This window comes from Toxotes jaculatrix, chromosome 13 (assembly GCF_017976425.1).
Source record: "Toxotes jaculatrix isolate fToxJac2 chromosome 13, fToxJac2.pri, whole genome shotgun sequence".
NCBI classification, from domain to species: domain Eukaryota; kingdom Metazoa; phylum Chordata; class Actinopteri; family Toxotidae; genus Toxotes; species Toxotes jaculatrix.
Genome location: NC_054406.1, coordinates 16,829,633 through 16,848,688, shown reverse-complemented (window position 1 = coordinate 16,848,688; position 19,056 = coordinate 16,829,633). Strand labels below are relative to the sequence as shown.

The following is a 19,056-nucleotide window of genomic DNA, read 5'->3' as shown; positions in this document are numbered from 1 at the left end:
GCAAATATTGACGTGTCTGCATCTTCAGGTCTAAACCATTGTTGTTACCCCTCTTGGTTGTGGGTGCAGCAGGTTGACTGGAACTGTAGCTCTGGATCAAAGTCTGTGGTCCAGATCTGCAGTTCTGAGCCAGCAGAAGCTGCTGCTCTGCAGCTGGATGATATTCCCTGGGCCCATTGTAATGGTGCCCTCATTATACTGTGCACATCCCCACAGAGGGGCTGGCACACCACAGGCAATATGTTCATGTGTAGAAATGTGCTGAAATAGCTGTTGATACAACCGTGCAAATGCAGCTTTCCACTAATGTGGGTTAAATATCTAGAAACTGCTACGGCCTCATTACCATTCAAGCCACATGCAGCCTCAGACAAGTGCTTGCTTCCTTAATTTTATCTGCTAATACTGTTATGCCTGTGAGCGTACTGTTGACTTCTCCAGCCCTGTCTCTGTTTACGTGTGTGTCTGTGTGTGTGTGTGTGTGTGTTAGGCATCTGTCAGCTATGGTCCAGTCTTCACCAATGTGGTAATCCCATAAAAGCTGACAATGAGACAAACCAGCTTTGAAATGACAAACACACGCGCACTGGCACACAGTCAGTGTCAGCGTTTGGCTTTAGCCGAGACTGTGACATGAGATATGAGAGGAATAACCTAGTCAATCTTGTGTGTCACTCAAACGCCTATGTCTCATACAGTGTAAGATAGAGGGAGATAGAAAGAAGAGCTTGGATTTCTACAGGCGTACAGTGGGAGTGAGCAGCTGTGTGTATGCCTGAGTGTGTTACACAGAGAGCTACATATCCTAGCTGACACATAGTTTGCTCTGGGGGTTTTTCCTTGACTCTGTCACATGCTGCACGTGAGCAGCAGGCATCGGGGGCGGGCATTATGCAAGAATCTCTCTGCCTCACTCTCTCTTTAACATGCATACGCATCCCAGAAGGTGCTGGTTATGCCTTATCCAGCCTCTGCCACTGCTCCATCATAGAGTTTAATGGGCTGGGAGATGGCTGTTACTGAGGCTGGATGGAATACAGAGTCAGGAATGATCAACACCACCTGCTGTGCCCCTTGAAAATGAGCAACTGGATTCAGCGGCTGCAGCGTACATCTGAAATAATAAACAGGAAAAGAAAGTGCTCCATTGACACTTAGACAGTGAAAAAAACTCAGTGTGTTGCTCTGTGGAATGCAGCGTGAATTTTCTGCTGTTTGTATGCATGTATATGAGCAGCAAGGGCCAGAGGTTGTGATTATGGCCCCCAGCAGTATCTTAGATGCCAGCCGACAACACAGTGTGGTCTCCCTCTCTGTCTAATGTTTATGTAATTTGTATTTTGATGAAGAGTCATGTTGCTCTGTTTTCTCTTTCATTTTTTTTCTTTGTCCGTGCCTGGATTAGACACAGAGCAAGGCCCTGGGGTCCCAGACTAGTAATGTCCCCCAAATCTGCATCTTTACCTATGTATAAATATGTAATATTGTTCTAATTTCATTTTAAATGTGCCGATACTTGCAGACAGCTATTTGAGGCTAGGATGTTAAAGGTCATCTGTCATTCCTCCAACATTCAGCGACTGTCCAGCCTCACATTGATGGGGATACCCTGTGAACCCACCCACTCGCCCCCCTCCCCTCCACCCACTGGTGGTGGCCGGGAGGTGGAGACAGACTAGAAGCACCTCTGGGTTCCAAGGCCCTACTTCAAGAGCCACGGACCACAGGACCCGTTTTCATTATTGACGTTTTACGTGTATCTTCATTTGTTGTTCAATTAAATATTTATCAGACAAAAATTCAAATATTTATTCTGTGCAATTCATCAGCCGGCCGGAGTGAAGAAGAAGTGGGCGGACGGGGGGCGCAGTCATCATTTAAGAAACCCCTCGTAGCGGGCATGCGCATGGATTTGAAGAGAATACGCCATATTGAATCCTCGTAGGAATCGGCTAGCATTTTTTTTTCCAGCTAGCGGCATTAAGGGGCCACTTTATCAATGGTCCTAATTCGGTTTAATGTTTAAATACTTATCTTTCCGTAACCCCGGACAGTGTAGCGACCTTTGAAAGGTCCAGGAAGCGGCGCAGATTCACAACGGCCTCGCTTGCTTTAGTTAGATACTAGTAGGGGGGATACCAGAGAAAGAAGTTGAATGGATCCGAGGGTAGCTTGGATTCAGCCCGAACAGAAAGGACCTGCGAACGCCTTATGGATGCACGTCTGGGAGACCTCTCAGGGAGTACGGACGCTCAGTGCTCAGCAACAGCTCCACAATCAAAACCACAACCAGGGTGTGAGTTACGCTGCGTTGGATGTTTTAAAAAATGTGGCGACCGCGGTGGCATCGAGCAAGAGCATTTGCAGCAGCAACGGTAACGTTACTGCCAGTCGGAGCAACGGCAGCAGCCATCACAGCATCATGAACGGCACTACTAGTATTAACGGCACTGCGATTTCCTCGCTGGGGGTAGCACTGTCCAACGGGAACGTACACAACTCTTTCACTACGGCAAACACCGCTGAACCAGGTGAGGGCAAAATCCTTCCTCAGAAGACGGGATCTGTCTCCTCCTCGTCCTCCTCACAGGAATCCGGGACGGACAGTCCCCCCTCCAGCTGCTCACTTGAGAGGACTATGGGTGGAAATGTAACGGGCAACATTAATAAAAACGTCGGGGGTGCCAATATGCTCTTCAGTTCGAGCGACAACATGGACAATAATGTCAACCTTTACCACCACCACCACCATCACCGTCACCTACAGGAGCACCCGGCTTTCAATTTACAGCAGATCTGCGTGAAGCGTCACCAGGTTCACCCCTCTGTACCTGTAAATCACACACACAATCACCACCCAGGCCGAAGGAAAAGCGACAACAAGGCGAGCACTTATGGGATGAATTACTTGCTTTCAAACTGCACTAATGGCAATTATGCGAGCACTTGGACGCCCTGGAAGACGAGGAAGTACAGCCCTGGGGTCATCGGGTGAGTGGCTGATCACTCATTGCTTTAGGATTAAATCGCTAGCGTAACGTTTGTCTGTGGCTTCTGGTTTTTAATGGCTGATACACGTTAATTCTTGTATGTGTGTTGAGTATGCACATGCACCGTTGTGTCTTCGGTCCATAATTCAGACAGATAAGACCGTACAGCTAGCTTTGCTGGAGTTGGGCTGTTTGCTGGATAGCTAAAAAGCTGCCGTTATATCTTAGCGTAAAGGCAGCGGTAGACGGTCAAATCAAGACCGGAAGTGCCGTGATTTTGTCTTTTGAAGTTTGAACCGGGCCGTTAAAAAAATAAGGATTTCCAACAAACTACTGCGAAGTACGAGTATAAAACACACATAGTGTGGAAGTGTATATTCATATAACCACACCACCAAATTTTATTGAGTAGTGTTTTTTAATTGGTCATTTATTTAGAAGGTTTTCACCGGATATGCCGCTTTTTAGTGGAGCCGTTTGTTATCCTTACTAAGGTTAGCTTAGCTAACGGTTTTCCCCTTTTTTCTAAAGTTAGGATACCACCAACGTAATAACAAAATTAATAATTTCCCTGTGAATTAAACAAAATTAAGTCTAATTTAAAAAACAGAGTCGAAACGCCGAATAACAAACTAAAAATAATTATACAATATTATAACTTTAGTCAGGTTTTAGCTAACGGGGTTGGATAACACGTAACTTGTGTAATCTTGGGTGAAGTAACTGAGCTGTTCATTCACCCCCGGGCAATCTGCAATGTGCCTGAACTATTCCCAGTTGCTTGATCATAAAAGTACTGAGGCTGCTTACAGTGAGAGTACTGTAAAAGTTTGGGTCTAAAGGAGGAATCTTGATGTAGTGTGTTTTAGTAGTTTCCACTTCATTTCACTACATTGACTAAAAGTGAAATAAAATTAGTAAATCGGGTTATGCACATTTTTTTTGCTCCATTGTATTCAGTTCTGGATAACTGGCCTTTATGCACAAGTTTTTCTGTGGGTGCAGTCACAGTTAACACTCTATTTTTCCAGGTTATTCTTTATGGTTCTCTCTATCAGAGTGACATAACACACAGGGGTGGGGCTTCATGTACATGTGTCCTATCAACAAAACTGACCAAAGTAATATTATCAATATGAACACAGTTTGAGTACAGTGCATTTTTTTAGTTTAATCTCACTTTATTGTTTGGTATTTATGAATGATTAGTAGGTGTTGTATAAATGTATAACATCTATATTGTTGGTGTAGTAAGAGCTGTGTAACTGAATGTATTTTGATTTTTGTATGTTATAACTGTAGTGATTTTTCTCTGACAGATGCCTCCTTACAAAACAAATGACCAAAGAACTTCCAAATGTGTTGCAGGAACTTGTGATATTTGTAATGGCTGGTTGCACCCATCTGGGAATTTTCTGTACAAGGACTTGGTGTTTTTCATGAAAGCAGTTCCACATGCGTTTCCCACTACCCCTGAACCTGAGTTAACTCTAAATTTAAGTTGTTCTTCAATGTTTTGTCTGGCAAATAGTAAGTGAATGACATATTTCATTCTCTCTGGATATTTGTGAGTTCTGCAGGTTTTCTGATGCAAGTTTTAGCTTGTGTCCGCAGTGGTTTGCCTTCAGGGGTGACCTTTGAAGTCCAGCGTAGAGGGATTTACGATTGAAAATACAAATAATTGTGTAGTCATGCTGTATTGTTATTGTGATGATCAGAGATTAGGTTTGGGTTCATAGAAAACTGTGTGTTTCGCCGTAAAAACATTGACTCCACAGTAAGATACATGGCTCTCATGGTAGTGTGGTTATAGACTAGGGTTGGGCGGTAATAAGGTATATCGCAGGGTCTTAAAAATAGCAATGGTATCAGCTTCAATACCGTCAGTTAAAAAAAAATGCAATGCACTTATATAGGAGATATGGATTAAATATTAAACATAATTGATTTAATGCCTTGTGTGGTTGAATTTTCAGTTTTACTTCAGCATTATAATATGTTTTACTTTTGGAGACTTTTGATAAAGTTTATGAACGTGACTTCCTTATGTGACAGCGCGGGGAAGAGAGAGAGAGGGAGAAAGATGGCTAGTCGCACAACAAATGACCTGGTCCCTAAGAAGAACACGACTTCTGCAGGTTGGCAGTATTTCGGGCTACAAGCCAACAGTTTGGTGACGCCGTCTGAGCCTTATGTTCATAATTTTTAATTCAGAGTTTCCACTAGAAAAACTTGGCAGCGGACAAAGTGACCGGCAGGTTTTCAATTTACCGGACAAATTAAATTAAAATGATAAATGATATGCAGGATATATTAGAATGATATCAAAGCATGTCAATTTAGAATCTTTTTATTGAAAAGTATAGGCTGTATCAAATATGTGCCGTTAATTGTTGTTTTCAAATAGCCTAAATATGCAATAAAAACTATATTAACAAACTGAAAAAGACCCCTGACATGTTTCAGGCTTTTTTAAATGCATTTTTGCTGAAGTGAATTGTAGGCTACAGCAGCTGAATTAAAATCAAAAGTGTGCAGTGTCTCTACGCAACTTGCAATGCGCATTATCCCATAGGCGCTGAGAGAAACCTCTCTGTGCTGGCACACTGGAGACGGGGATCACGCAAGCTATCTTGGCTATCTAGCCCACTCAGAGTAGATTTCGCTGAAATCTCTAATGAGAAATTTGCATGCTGTTGAGAAGTTCAAGCCTCCACAATCACAGAGAAGCGATGGCGTCTTGTTGCGCACTTGTGGCATGTATGAGCGAGTTTGTAGCTGCAGCCAACTTGTCCTCACTTGTAATGTCTTTGATTCAAAATTCAAATTGTACTTGTAGGGGACATTTTCACTTGACATTTTGACTAGCGGGGTTATAGAATAGCGCCAGATTTTAAGGGAAACCCTAGTCACTGTAATAAAATATGGAGGAGGTTTGACGGTATGAAAATTCGCCCAACTCTATTATAGACCACACCAGTGATCATCATTGATCACTTTTAATCTGAGCCCTAAAGTTGTTGAAGAGAGACGTTTGACTATACAGTCAGGAATGGCTGCAGTAGCAGTTCTTATCTTGATTGTGGGGGTGGGGGCAACAATAACTATTCCCCATGTCAGTGGTGGACTATTGGCATGGATACGCCCTGATCTGACTGGCTTGCTGGCAGAGAGTTTTTACCAAGGAGTGGGCACATGGGCTCCCTGCATTTTCTCCAGGCCTCTGGTAATTGATTGTGACAATCTCCCTGTTCTGTATTTCACACTGACATCATGGCATTCATTCCTAGAAAAATGAATGGCCACGGGGTTGAACAGAGTCCTACTGTTCAGAAGCATTTGACTGGTCAGAAATCTTTATGTTAAGTGTGCCCCTCTGCTGCCAAACACAGAACCATATCAGCAATAACAGGAAAGCCTGGGACTCTCAGACCTACTCTGAACGATATGGCCCTCATTGTTTTACTAAACCCTTTTTCCACATCCCTCGTAGAACCTTTAAAGGTGTGTGTTGTTGTACTTGTGTCTTTGTGTGGACTAAATGACTTCACTGATAGTAAGATTAGAAGAATCCGGAAAGATCCCAGTTGCTTTCAGGCACAAGGCTAGTAGTAGGGTTAGGTTAGGGAAAGTTTAAAAAGTAGATTATACTTGAAGTAGTTAAAATTTAGTAACTATACAAGTGAAGTAATCTGATTTTTCTAGGGATTTTCAGACTTTATAAAATGTTGTTGCAGTTAATGACACTAAGAAACAGCATTTTAATGTGGATTACTCTTGTCTGCTTGATACTTGACCTATTTAGAAAGAAGAGTGTAAATGTTAATAATGAATTGCTTTGCATTTTGTTGACAATACAAGAGGCCTCAAGTTGAGTAGGCAATTAGGAAACAGACACGACACAATACTTCTATTAGAACATCGCTTTGCATGTCTGCCTCTGGCATGGTGGGGGTTAACCAGAGCAGTGATAAGAAAGACACATACCTTGGGCCATCTGAAGCACCCCCCCCCCCAGAGTGTAAACCCAATCTGGTATGTGTGTAAGTTGCTTTTTAGAAGATATGTGCAGTTTTGGATAACGAATAAATATGAAATGCATTAAAACAGAGGGCAGATTTCACATCATGCACAGTTGCTACTCTCAGTCCAGGTTTCATACTGCTCTGTGTGTTGCATAAGTGTTAATGTAGTGAGATTAACACTCATGTGTGAACCTCCTTTCACTCCAGACTCCACGAGGAGGTGATGGACTTCTACAACTTCATGTCTCCTCGGCCAGAGGAAGCAGCTATGAGGAAGGAGGTGGTGAACCGGATAGAGATGATCATCAAGGAGCTGTGGCCCACTGCAGATGTAAGATTCACGTACACGTCTCTGTTTATTTGGATTTAATATCTTAGAGAGCAGGCTCCTAAATCATCCACTCTTAGAGGAGGACGTATTGGCATGCAGACACACTGTGATCTCAGATCGCTCGTAAATAATTTTTGAGATAGCATTTGACAACGGTTTTCTTTTGAAGGTCTTGTAGTGTTTGTGTTAAGATAACAACTAATTGAGATAACAACTAGCCTTTACAATTCAATTCTCTTCTTTTGCATGAGGTTCAGGTTGATGGTCAGAACTTGCAAAATAATATGCACTTATGTTAATGATATATAGTTAGTTAGGGTCTGAAGTTTCAAAGCTGAAATTACTAAAAGTAATTCAATCAAAAATAATAGAAGTAGAAGTGGTGCTGCCTTTTTTAAAATAAATTAATTGATATTTGGAAGTGCAGAAACAGTGAGCGGGGCCCTTGCAGCTGGTTGGTTAGTTTATTGAGGCGGGGTTGGTGTAATGCCCCTCTCAATACTTAATCATGTAAAACACGCACAGCAGTGATTTGATGGCTGCCAGTCTTCCCCACTTCCACTGTGAGCCAGATTGTCAGGTAAATGGATCAGGCCTCTGATTTGTACCAGCCTCCCTTTTCATTTCAGCCTATTAATCCTGGCTTGTCTTTGTGCTGTTGCCTTGTCGTATTTACCAGACGGAAAGGGAAAGAACTCCGCTCTGTTTCCTTTGGAGAGCTTTTGCCTGGAGCCCCCAAACGCAGCATTTTTTCTAGCTATTGTATACTTAATTTGGCAGCACACTCAACTTGGCAGCATTTGCCGTCTCTGAAGTGGAACCCGGAAATACCTAGTTCCTGGTAGTTTGCAAAATTTGAATTGGATATGTACATCATCACCACAGGATCTGCAATTGTTCAAAAGCATGTTGTCAAGCCCATTATGGCTAGGCTGTGATAGGAGAGGCCTTGAAATGTCAGTGTGTGTTTGTTTTCTTTCTCTTTCTCTATATATACATAAATATATATGTTGTGTTTAACAGCTGAACTTCAGTGATTTTGGTCATCGTTGTCTTATATCTTCAACATTGTTTTTCCAGGTCCAGATATTTGGCAGCTTCAGCACAGGACTCTACCTTCCAACAAGGCAAGATATGATTTATGATTAAAGAAAAGCATTTTATACATGCTGTATTTTGTTTGCCAAAAATTTAACTGAGGCCTTTCTCATTTTGGCCCACAGTGACATTGACTTGGTGGTGTTTGGGAAGTGGGAGCGCCCCCCACTGCAAGAGCTAGAACAAGCTCTTCGCAAACATAATGTGGCTGAACCTTTCTCCATCAAAGTGCTGGACAAGGCTACAGTGAGTAGTGGCACACAGGCCGCGTGTCTCCGGGTGAACTCTTCCGGGCATTATGTCGTCTTGTGTTTATATTCTGTCTTTAAATAAAGCCAAACTGGTTTGCAGTAACAGAAATCCATCAAGTACAACAGATTTTAATGCGATAGGGAGGGAATATTCTGTGTACTCTGATGCAGTGATTAATGAGCTGTATAATAGAATTGTTTGACGGTTAATTTCAGTCTTCTTAAAGGTTTTATTCTTCACAGTTAGTAATAAAATAGTACAGCTCAGTAAATGGGAAACCAAGAAGAGAACTGGCGTAAACCCAGCCAAATCAGAAATTGGCAGCACTTTTTACATTCCTAGAAAAGTTCCTCCGGCCTTCAAATGGTCAGTTAAAAGGATCCTTCACTCTTTTATCTCTGTGCAAAGATGAGGGGAAACAAAGAGGTGAACCAACCTATGAGACTCAATTAGTGTCCTCCATCTGTTTGCATTGTAGATGGCCTATTGTACCAGTTGTGGTGGACTTAATGGTCTTTTTTTCTTGATGAACAATGAATATACTTATTGCTGTTGATTGTATATCACTGTAATGTGAATGCTGAAGTGTATACTTTGTCAGCTTTTTTTCACCCAAAATGAAAGTGGCCAATTCAGCCCAGGTCAGTGATACTGACGCTGATAGTGACGCTGCTGTTTACTTCAGTTTGGTTCAATCATAACTTCCTGTCATTGTGTTGTTAAGCCATTATTCTGCAGCTCAGTGTCATGAGTGCACCTACTCTGGTGGAAGTGTTTACAGCTACAATCCCACAGTGGGAGTTTTGGGAACAGTGCATCAGCAGCATGCAGTATCATCCTGTGGGATGTGCGCACGATCAGGCAAACCACTTCAAGCTTCGATGCTGCTTTGACTGACATGATAATAAGTAGCTAATGGCTGAGTTTTCATTTTTGGATTAGCTATTCCTTCTAAAAGGCTGTCAGTTGGGACAGATGCTCCTTTTTTTCTGATTCCAGCACACAGTGAGTGTCTTTATAGATAATGACTTGCATGTAATGTTGGCTAATACATGTCATTTTGTCTTCTTTCAGGTGCCAATCATCAAGCTGACAGACCAGGAGACTGAGGTAAAGGTGGACATCAGTTTCAATGTGGAGACTGGAGTTAAGGCGGCAAGCTTCATTAAAGACTACGTAAAGGTGAGACATGCTGTCAGGGTCCACAACTTACAGATACACATGTTCATTTTGTATAACTTTAATTGTTAAATCAGACCAGGGGGCAACAAATGACACACAGAAATTCCTTTGCACCTATCGCTACTGCAATTTAAAATTAGATGAGGATTGTGAATTGAAGTGTTCACAGACTAAACGAAATCCAGCCACAGCTCTCATTACAGGCAGTACATACAGAGTGAGGAAGAGAGCAGGAAAAGGTCATGTAGACATATTTAAATGAAAAAAACCACCGGAGGAGTCACATAATTGCCATTTTACATTGGGGTCTAAATACAGAACTTTGGAAATTCCCTCAGTGAATCAGGCAAGCCAGCATTTTAAAGCATTACACTTCACTTCACTCCAGTTTTGTACTGGCTCATCTCATTTCCAAAGTAAAGCTGGAGCAGACCCCATCCGCCGTGCTCAGTATACTATCCACTTAACTCAAACAGAGTCTGTGTGTTGCTGAAAACTTTGTTGCTAAATGTGTTCAGCAAAGGTGAATTTCACCCCGTGGCTCTGGCAGAATTCCTGCTGAAGGTGGATCATTTCCCTGCTTTAGTCACAGTTGTAGTAGCTAATGCAAGAGAGGAATTCCAGGTGCTGATGTTCCAGCAACCTGTCAGGATTTAGCTGTTGTCCTTTGTTGTTGTTACATGCTTGTGTTAAGGCTCTCTGGGAATGCAAGTCACAGCTTGAAAGACTGCTGCTGACAACCACACTCAGCATCAATCCAGTGATAGTTGATGTTGTTAAGCCGTGGGTTTGACAGACTCCAGTGCAGTCTTGTCATTGGGAGGTCACCTCAAAGTTAATTCTCATGGGTCAGGTTCCCATGCAGTCAGTTGGAACAGCATATCTCCCAGTCTTGTTCTCGCGTCTTAAAAGCATATTTGAAATGTCAACCAAGCCCTGCTGCTCCACTGGCACAGATATGCACATGCAACTGCCAGGAGGTTATGCTGCCTTTTCAATTGGAAAATGAACATATTTGTAATTCCCACTCCCAGGCCCTCTGGGTGTTTTCAGCACATTATCAAGTCACAGGCTCGAGGAAGCCTTGTTTAATACCTTTCTATAAAGTTTGGTCCAGTTCGAAGCTACGTAGCGTATTTATGTGGTAGGTAACTATTCATCTGTTGCACTGATTACAAATTATGATTATTCAGCTGCCTCGACTTTTTAAAGTAGTAGTAACACTGGATCACTGTGGCTTTAGGAGGGACTTTTTCAGTGCTTGGCTGCATTATAGGATCAAAAGAAAAACAGAGAGCTTGATCGGGTAGTTCATCAGAGTTACTATGGCAACATGACTAATGTATCTAATTGTCAGACAACGCAGCGTTTCTTCTGAGTCAGTGGCTCTAAGGCTGAAGGTAGAACAGGTATATCTAGTACCAGAAACTGTCACAGATTCCACTGCAAGATTTATTTGTATGAATATACATTAAGGCTGTTTAATGGTTATAGCTGCTGAATCACAATTTACATAACGGACTCAAATTGAAGAGGAAACAGTAATTGCCCTTGAATCAAATCACCAAGCACTGAATCACAAATCAAGCTGAATTGGTATTTAGCCAAAGATTCATACCTCTGATGGTAAGTGATGTACTATAATTATTTGCAGCCATTTAAATGATTTGCTCTTTAAATGCAGTCTGGTTCTAACTCTAACTCACTGAACTCTATACATCTCATCAGAGATCCTCACTTCTCCTCAGTGAGTCGTGCAAATTGAACCGGAGTCCATTTTTCATCTCCTTTTTCTGTTTAACATTCTTTCCTCTACTCCGCTCCTTTGACTTAATCCACAGATTGACTGAATCAGCCGTTCTCATTCCACGTCTGTCTTTTCTTCCACTTTTAGAAGTATCCAGTGCTGCCTTACCTGATCTTTGTACTGAAGCAGTTTCTGCTGCAGAGAGATCTAAACGAAGTCTTCACCGGGGGCATCAGCTCTTACAGCCTCATCCTCATGGTCATCAGCTTTCTACAGGTACACAAACGCACGGAAACACAACCCCGGCAAACGGTACAGCATGCTGCAAGAGCCAGAAGTAGCCCTAGTGCATGTTGTGGTAACAGATTGATGATTGATAATACAGTACACATTGATAGTACAATCATAGTAGCAGGACTGCAGTTTACTAGCAACAGATACTGATGGTATTGTCGTCAGCAACATTAAACACGTACTTGTTTTAAACACATAATAAGCACGTCTCCCTGTCCTTTGTCCTCAGCTCCATCCTCGTATCGATGCCAGGAACCCTAATGAGAACCTGGGGTCCTTGCTGATCGAGTTCTTCGAGTTGTACGGCCGCCACTTCAACTACTTGAAAACAGGGATTCGCATCAAACAGGGAGGTGCATACATACCCAAAGAGGAGATCATGAAGTCCATGACAAATGGATACAGGCCATCCATGCTCTGCATTGAGGACCCACTGCTTCCAGGTGCGTGTTTTACAAGTTGAAGATGATTTCCAGTGCATTAGAAATATTTTTACCGACGTAATAGCTGGCTCCAAGTTCAAATACCTGAATAGCATATATGTTGTAATGCATGAAATGTCACAATCAGTGGCAAGTTTAGAAATAGTAAAGACTGTGGTTGAATTGCACTCATGACTACTGTTATTATGTTCGCCTTGTCATTGTGCAGGTAATGATGTGGGGAGGGGTTCCTATGGTGCCATGCACGTCAAGCAGGTGTTCGACTATGCCTACACTGTCCTGAGTCATGCTGTGTCACCACTTGCACGGTCCTATCCCAACAAAGACTGTGAAAGGTTAGAATTCAGTCCATTCATCAGTACTGAAGATAATTAGAATAAAGCTGGAGCTGTGTGAAAACCCTTCTCTCTCCTTCCTGCAGCACCTTGGGCAGGATAATCAGGTTGACCCAGGAAGTGATTGACTACAGGGAATGGATCATTAAGAAGTGGGGGGGCCGGGATCTGACGCGAACAGACAACAGAGGTACCATTCTTCACATCTGAAAAGCGTACTGATAATGTCTTGAGTCCAAGGCTGTAAGAACGGACTGGATAGGGACTGATTACTGTGATAAGTAGGAAATGCCTGCTTCTTTTTATTTTTTTTGTCATGTGCACAAGAACTTCTTCACTGAGTATTTCCAGAAACAAGTGTCAGAGACTTAATAGTCTACCAAGGCAAAACAAGAAAGTAAACTGCTTATGCAAAAATATTCAAATCCACTGAGTAAACCTTGTAGAATTTGTCGTCTGCTGACCTCCACCCATCCTTACCTCTCATTTGTGCTTCTCTAGTTTCACCTCCCAAGGAGCCAGCATCGGAGCAGGAGCCCGGCTGTGTGCTGGGTGGCGGTGTCGGGTCGGAGGAGCAGCAGAGGGACTCAGTGTCGCCCCACAGCGCAGACTCCCCCATGTCCATCTCCAGCCCTCAACAGCACTCGTCAGCCTCCTCTGTCTCCTCGCTGTCTGGATCAGACAACGTACGACGTCAATACGCACACACGTAGAATGAACACACACACAGATACACACTGTAAAATGATTTTACGTGGTTTTTATCTAAGCAGGTAAATGGTGGTGGTAAATCCTGACACAGTGAAGAGTCAGTTAATGTAACAGCTGTTGAACTCCTGTATGCTTCCATAATGTCTGCAGACAGGAACTAGCTGGTTTGAAATTCCCATGATAAACTGGTTTAACTAGTAAATTGCTCTATTTTTTTCCTTTGTAAATCATGTATTTTCTGGCACAACTTCAGTTTCTTGTGATTATGCAGTCGACATCCAGCATCACGGTGTAACACTGCCACCCACCTGATATAATTGCATGCTGCATTTTATTCTCTCTGAAAGCCAGCTGATGGAAGCACACAAACTTACAGCAGCTACAAGTGACAGAACACCCTGCTCATAATCTCTTCCTCTGCATATCATGTGCCAGGACTCTGATTCAACGTTGCCGTGCTCCGTGCCTCCGCCAGCCCTGCCACCGTACCCATCTTTCCCGCCTCTGGGCGTAGCTTTGCCACCAGGACTCAATATGGGTACTGGCAAACCCGGAATGGGAGGACACCATCTGCTCATGCCTCCAGTCTCACAGGTGGGCACACAGCAATGGCAGCAGACACTGGGGGAAGACAGTACATTAGATCATATGTAGAAATTTAAAAACTAAATTTATTTAAATGTAGAAGATGACATCTGGAATTACAGCATCAAAAGCAGCCAATAACATCTAAACAGCTCGATGTTGTTGCTTTTACCTGTTAATAATTATCATCCCTTCCCTCCTCCAGGCTCGCCTCTCACTGCCCGGTGGTCTAGCAATGCACTCCATACCTGGCAGACAGGTGTGTATAGACACCGGGCTCCCCCCCTTCTTCCACATGCCCCCCCCAGCCCATGCTCATGCCCCTGCCCCTTCCAGCCCCCAGCCTCCGCCCAGCCCCCACTCCAGCCACACACACAAGGTAGGCGCCGGATGCCACACAAACATTCAAACTCACTGTCAAGGCAAACTTGTCTCTCTCTCTCACACACACACGAGTTCACACTTTTTCCATCCCATATTTTTTGTGTCTCTTCAGCAGTCTCCATTCTCTGTCAAGTGTCTCGCTTACACTCATTCATCTCTTTCCTCGCTCGCTCTCTATCAGTCTCTTCAAAGAAGTCGTGTAACAGGTTACATAAAAAATGGAATTGCTGTCTGTAATCCACAAACAGTAACACAGTCACTGAGGCCTGATGATCCAGCGTCTGATGTGTACCTGTTGCTAAAAAACCACAACTAGTTACAATTATTGGATTAAACAAATGAGATAGAACGTGTTACTTAGGCAGCCTTAGAATTACTTGTATGGAGATTTATTTTTACTGTTGGTCCGAGCCAGGTTAGCTGTTCCCCCCACTTTTCAGTATAAGAAGCTGACTTTAGCTTCATATCTAAAGCTTCTCATCTAAAGTTAAGCAAGAAAGCAAATAAACATTATTCACCAGACTGTCAAATGATTCACAGCTGAGTAAACATGTTTGATGTGAATGTAAGAAAAATCTCTTTAGATCCTGAGCTTACATGGATTTGATTGGTTAATGCAGCTTCAGGTTTTTTATTGTAGGTTTTTGCTGTTGTTTTTTTTTTTTTTTGACACAGTGCTACCATCTTACTTTGTCTTAACACAGTAATTAACAGAAGAAGAAGTCTGTCTGCAGGGTTCAATGTTCTGTCTCATAGAAAAGAAAGAAAAGAATGAAATACGTTCATGAACTAATAATGACATCATTTTCATTTTTGTGCCTCATCGGTTTTGTTTATATATATTCTCTCTCTCTCTCTCTCTCTCTCTCTCTCTCTCTCTCTCTCTCTCTCTCTCTCTCTCTCTCTCTCTCCCTCCCGTCTCTGCACCTCTCCTCAGAACGGAACCAAGTTCAACGTGAAGGGCTTCCACAACCCACCGCTGGTCAACAACCCTGTTCTAGTTAACCGCGGACACACTCACACGCACACACAGTATCACCGCAACACTTGGCGACGCAGAAAGAGGGACAGCCTACCGGTTAGCCTCAGCAGATAGAAACCACTCCTCTTCCCGTAACCTTTCCTCCCTTTCCACCTCTCTGGCTGCAAAACCCTGGCTCTTCGTTCGTCTCGAAGGAGGATGGACAGGCAGACAGAGAACCAGAGACCAGCAGTTTTCATTCTGGGGCTGCCACGACATGGAACAACAGCCCTCAGCTCTGCATCTTCCTCCTACTATCTCTACCTTCCCATTTCTGCATGACTTTTGTTCACACTTTTGTAGTTTCAGTATTGTGTTATTTTCAGTATTTTGTTCTTCTCACCTTTGTTTCAGGTCTATTCCTGATTTTTTTTTTCTTTCTTTTTTTTTGCTATTGGACTTGGTGCCATCGCCAGGTTCACTTGACCTCGCCTCAACTCTTGCAGCCAAGCTGCCTGAGGTTCAGTGTTAATTTCCTTTTATTTTTTAACAGTTTATACACTTACGAACAAACTGTTTTTCATTTTGTGCAATAATGTTACATTTCTTTTTGGAACTAAAGTAAATGCTTATTTAATTTGGTGTGTGTATGTAAAGGCATTTTTATACTGTTATTTTATTTTTGTAGAGTTTTAAATTTTTGTTTACGAAACCTTTCCCCAGGCAGCATCTCTGGAGTGTGTGTGTGTGTGTTTTTGTGTGTCCATCAGTTGATATTTCTGTTTGTGTGTGCGTGTGTGTGTGTGTGTGTGTGTGTGTGTGTGTGTGTGTGTGTGTGTGCAGGAGTGTGCACTCCTATCTGTCATCAGGTTGAGATGGACCGTAGTTTGCAGGCCTCCCCTCTTCCTCTTCTTCTCTCCCCTCTTTGCTTGTGTTGTTTTGTTTGAGAAAGAGAAGTGGAGCAGAAAGGGATACGGAGCTCTTATCTCCATATTCTTTCCATTTTCCTTCATCTGCCTCGTAAAAATGGGCGAGGTTAACGTGAAATTCACCAAGGACGCTTTGTTCCTCAGTCCAGTTAGTCTAAGGCATCCTGGAGGGAAGTGGAGGGATAAAATTGCACCCTGAGATATCCTGAGAAACGACAGGAGAGGATTTACTTCGGTTTTGGCCGAAAGGTGGTAGCTCCTGAGCAGATTGTGTGTATGTGTATACTTCTCTACATGAGTGTGTCCCCTTGTGGGACCGTGCTGTTGCCACATATTGTCAGTCAGGGGGAAGGCAGGCGGAGGCCTGCTCGTGGAGGTGATTTTAAAAGAAAAGCTTCGAGATGGTGCAGGATTTTGGCCTGAGAGAGCTTGTACTGTTAAATTCATATGCTATTGTGTTTTCATTTTTGTGCTTGTCTCTTTTTATTACATGTTGTAGGAGGGGTTGGGGCCAAGAAGGCAACAGCTTATCTGACTTGAATTTGAAGATCAAGATTAGGGTAAGAGGGCATGAAAGCCACTGATTCCAAGTCAGAGAACTCCTCAGATGCTAACCCTCCCTAGTTGAGGGACGTGGTTGTGGAAATTTGATCCCAGGGCTGAGGTCAACTGTGGCCCACAGCTGCAAATCAGTGAAGACCAACACTAAGATGCTCAGCGATAAGGTTCCTCCTTTGTGGTCCTGGACAAAGGAGAAGGAGGGAGGGTTGGGTGGGGGGCTCTTCCTGAACCAAGGACCCTAATGAAAGGGAATTATATTTTGATTCCATTCAGGAATCTTGTGTATATTTGATTGCCAGGTACTTCCGCTAATTGTTTGCAATGCCTTTCTTTGTGTTTACTTGGAGTGTGTGTACGTCGTATTCCGCGAGCACACCCTGTCACACATATACACACACTCACAGACAGGACTGTCAAAGGCTGTGACTCGCCCAGAACACTACACATGCTGGTGTTATTACTATGCAAGTGGATTATTCTAATTATTGTGTCAACACTCTTGTTTTTTTTCCGTTCGGGGGTTATGTTCCGATGACAGACACTACTTGTTGGACTGGTGCAATGTTACCGACTGTAAGACTCTTGAGCCAACTCATGTGAACGACAACCCCCATCTCCCGACCCCCTTGTATTTGTACGAAGGTCCTGATATGTTTAAAAGTCTAGTTTTCTACATCTATCGGTCAAATGTAAGGAACGGAGGATGTTAATGTCAGTGGTTGGGTCTGGGTCTGTGTAGTGTGTGACATAGTGAAACGTGTGTGAGAAAGTATTGAGACTCATGACTTGCAGCCACAGGTTTTTAATCAGGCGCCCAAAAAAGTGCACCCAGAGAGCGACTTGCCCTCTGCAGGTGTCCTTCCGATGGGACCAAAGTGTCCACCAACAATTCTTTACCTTTTACTGAGACTCTGTTCAGTAACGTTGCAGTATTTTTAGTTTTTAATTTTTATTTAAACCATGGCAACTCTGATCTGTCAGTCAAAACCTCCCCCCGGCATCTCAGATGAGTGGTTTCTGTGTGGACCGATGGCTCTCAGGCAAAGCAGATTATGAGCTCACCATCACCTCCAAATAAAGAAAATCCTGGCACATTTTTAATGATTTGACCAAAACAGTAATTCATCATGGACGCCTCAGACTGGCAGAAAGGGGAGATGTGCCCAGCTACACTGTCACACCCTGTCACGCTGTTATTCTCTATGGATGATTATTTTCGAAATAATTATTTCCATCTGCAGGGAGGTGACATATGAAATTCTCAGTAACATGTAATCCTAGTCCAATACAAATTGGTTAACAGGGTGGATGTAATTGGCAAACCTGTTTAACCCTTTCATACTGCATCCCTGATAGCCATGTCTGCTTTTAGAAATTAGAACCAGCATTTATGAGGAGCTGATAATGAAACTGGTGATGGAAGGTTGTTGACTGCGTTAGAGTTGCCTGCGTCTTCGCAGTATGGATTCAAATCTCTGTGCATCTCAGTGGTCCGGTGTAGCTCGCTTTCCGTTCTCGCTTTTCTCCCATGTTCTCGCATCAGATGGTGACGGAAACGGTTAGTTGCTCTGCCACGTTGCCTCCACTTCTCCAGACTGGTGTAAAAGTGAGGGAAAAGGAAGCAAGTGAGAATGACTTGGACCACTGAGATTTTGGCGAACACATGTACATTTAGATGCAATGTAATATCACCCCCCCACCCCCCCATTGCAATAAAATGAGGGATTTTAAACTGGCGGCCGCTGTTTAGAGAAAGGTGGCAGCCCCTCTCTGTCCTGGCTGATTCATGTGAGCAGTAGCCCTCAGAATGGACACCAGTCTATCAGTGGCCAGAGGGAACCACTGCCCAGCTTTTGTTTTGTTTTGTTTTTTTGTTTTTGTTTTGTTTTTGACATTTTTATGTAAATATATTTTTTTCTATTTTATTTTTTAATAAACATTTTAAAACTGCCAGTCAGTGTGTGGTCTTTTTTGGAGTGACTAAGATAATAATTAATAATAATAATATGGGTATTTAAAGCTTCTTTCATTCATTTTTGCCCTCACAACAAGCTGTAAACACAACTGACACAGTAACTTGTGAAGTTAGTTTTGTCTGTATGCGTATTAATACACTTTCAGCAGACATGTAGCAACATTAGCATCAATTTGCAGTTGTGTTTCTGGCCAGTGCAAGCCTCAGTATTCACTCTCCCTGTAGATCTGTTTTGGTTTTGGTTTCCACCTGC

General features: G+C 43.0%; 1 protein-coding gene across 1 annotated transcript; it reads left to right on the top strand.

Annotated features, from left to right (window-relative positions):
• Positions 1 to 1,987: 1,987 nt before the first annotated feature.
• tent4a (terminal nucleotidyltransferase 4A) lies at positions 1,988 to 18,773 on the top strand. Its single transcript, XM_041053991.1, has 13 exons — positions 1,988 to 2,991; positions 7,223 to 7,346; positions 8,427 to 8,473; positions 8,570 to 8,690; positions 9,771 to 9,878; positions 11,773 to 11,901; positions 12,149 to 12,362; positions 12,571 to 12,697; positions 12,784 to 12,887; positions 13,199 to 13,383; positions 13,844 to 14,002; positions 14,199 to 14,372; positions 15,315 to 18,773. The coding sequence occupies exons 1-13, from the start codon at positions 2,156 to 2,158 to the stop codon at positions 15,471 to 15,473; spliced, it is 2,487 nt and encodes an 828-aa protein (XP_040909925.1). The 5' UTR covers positions 1,988 to 2,155; the 3' UTR covers positions 15,474 to 18,773.
• The last annotated feature ends 283 nt before the right edge of the window (positions 18,774 to 19,056 follow it).

Bases quoted from the DNA above. Each gene is read 5' to 3' on its own strand.
- tent4a (XM_041053991.1), top strand. From the start codon at position 2,156: ATGGATCCGAGGGTAGCTTGGATTCAGCCCGAACAGAAAGGACCTGCG. The intron at 7,347-8,426 runs GTAAGATTCACG...TTGTTTTTCCAG, and splicing joins AGCTGTGGCCCACTGCAGAT to GTCCAGATATTTGGCAGCTT. The intron at 8,474-8,569 runs GCAAGATATGAT...TTTGGCCCACAG, and splicing joins GGACTCTACCTTCCAACAAG to TGACATTGACTTGGTGGTGT.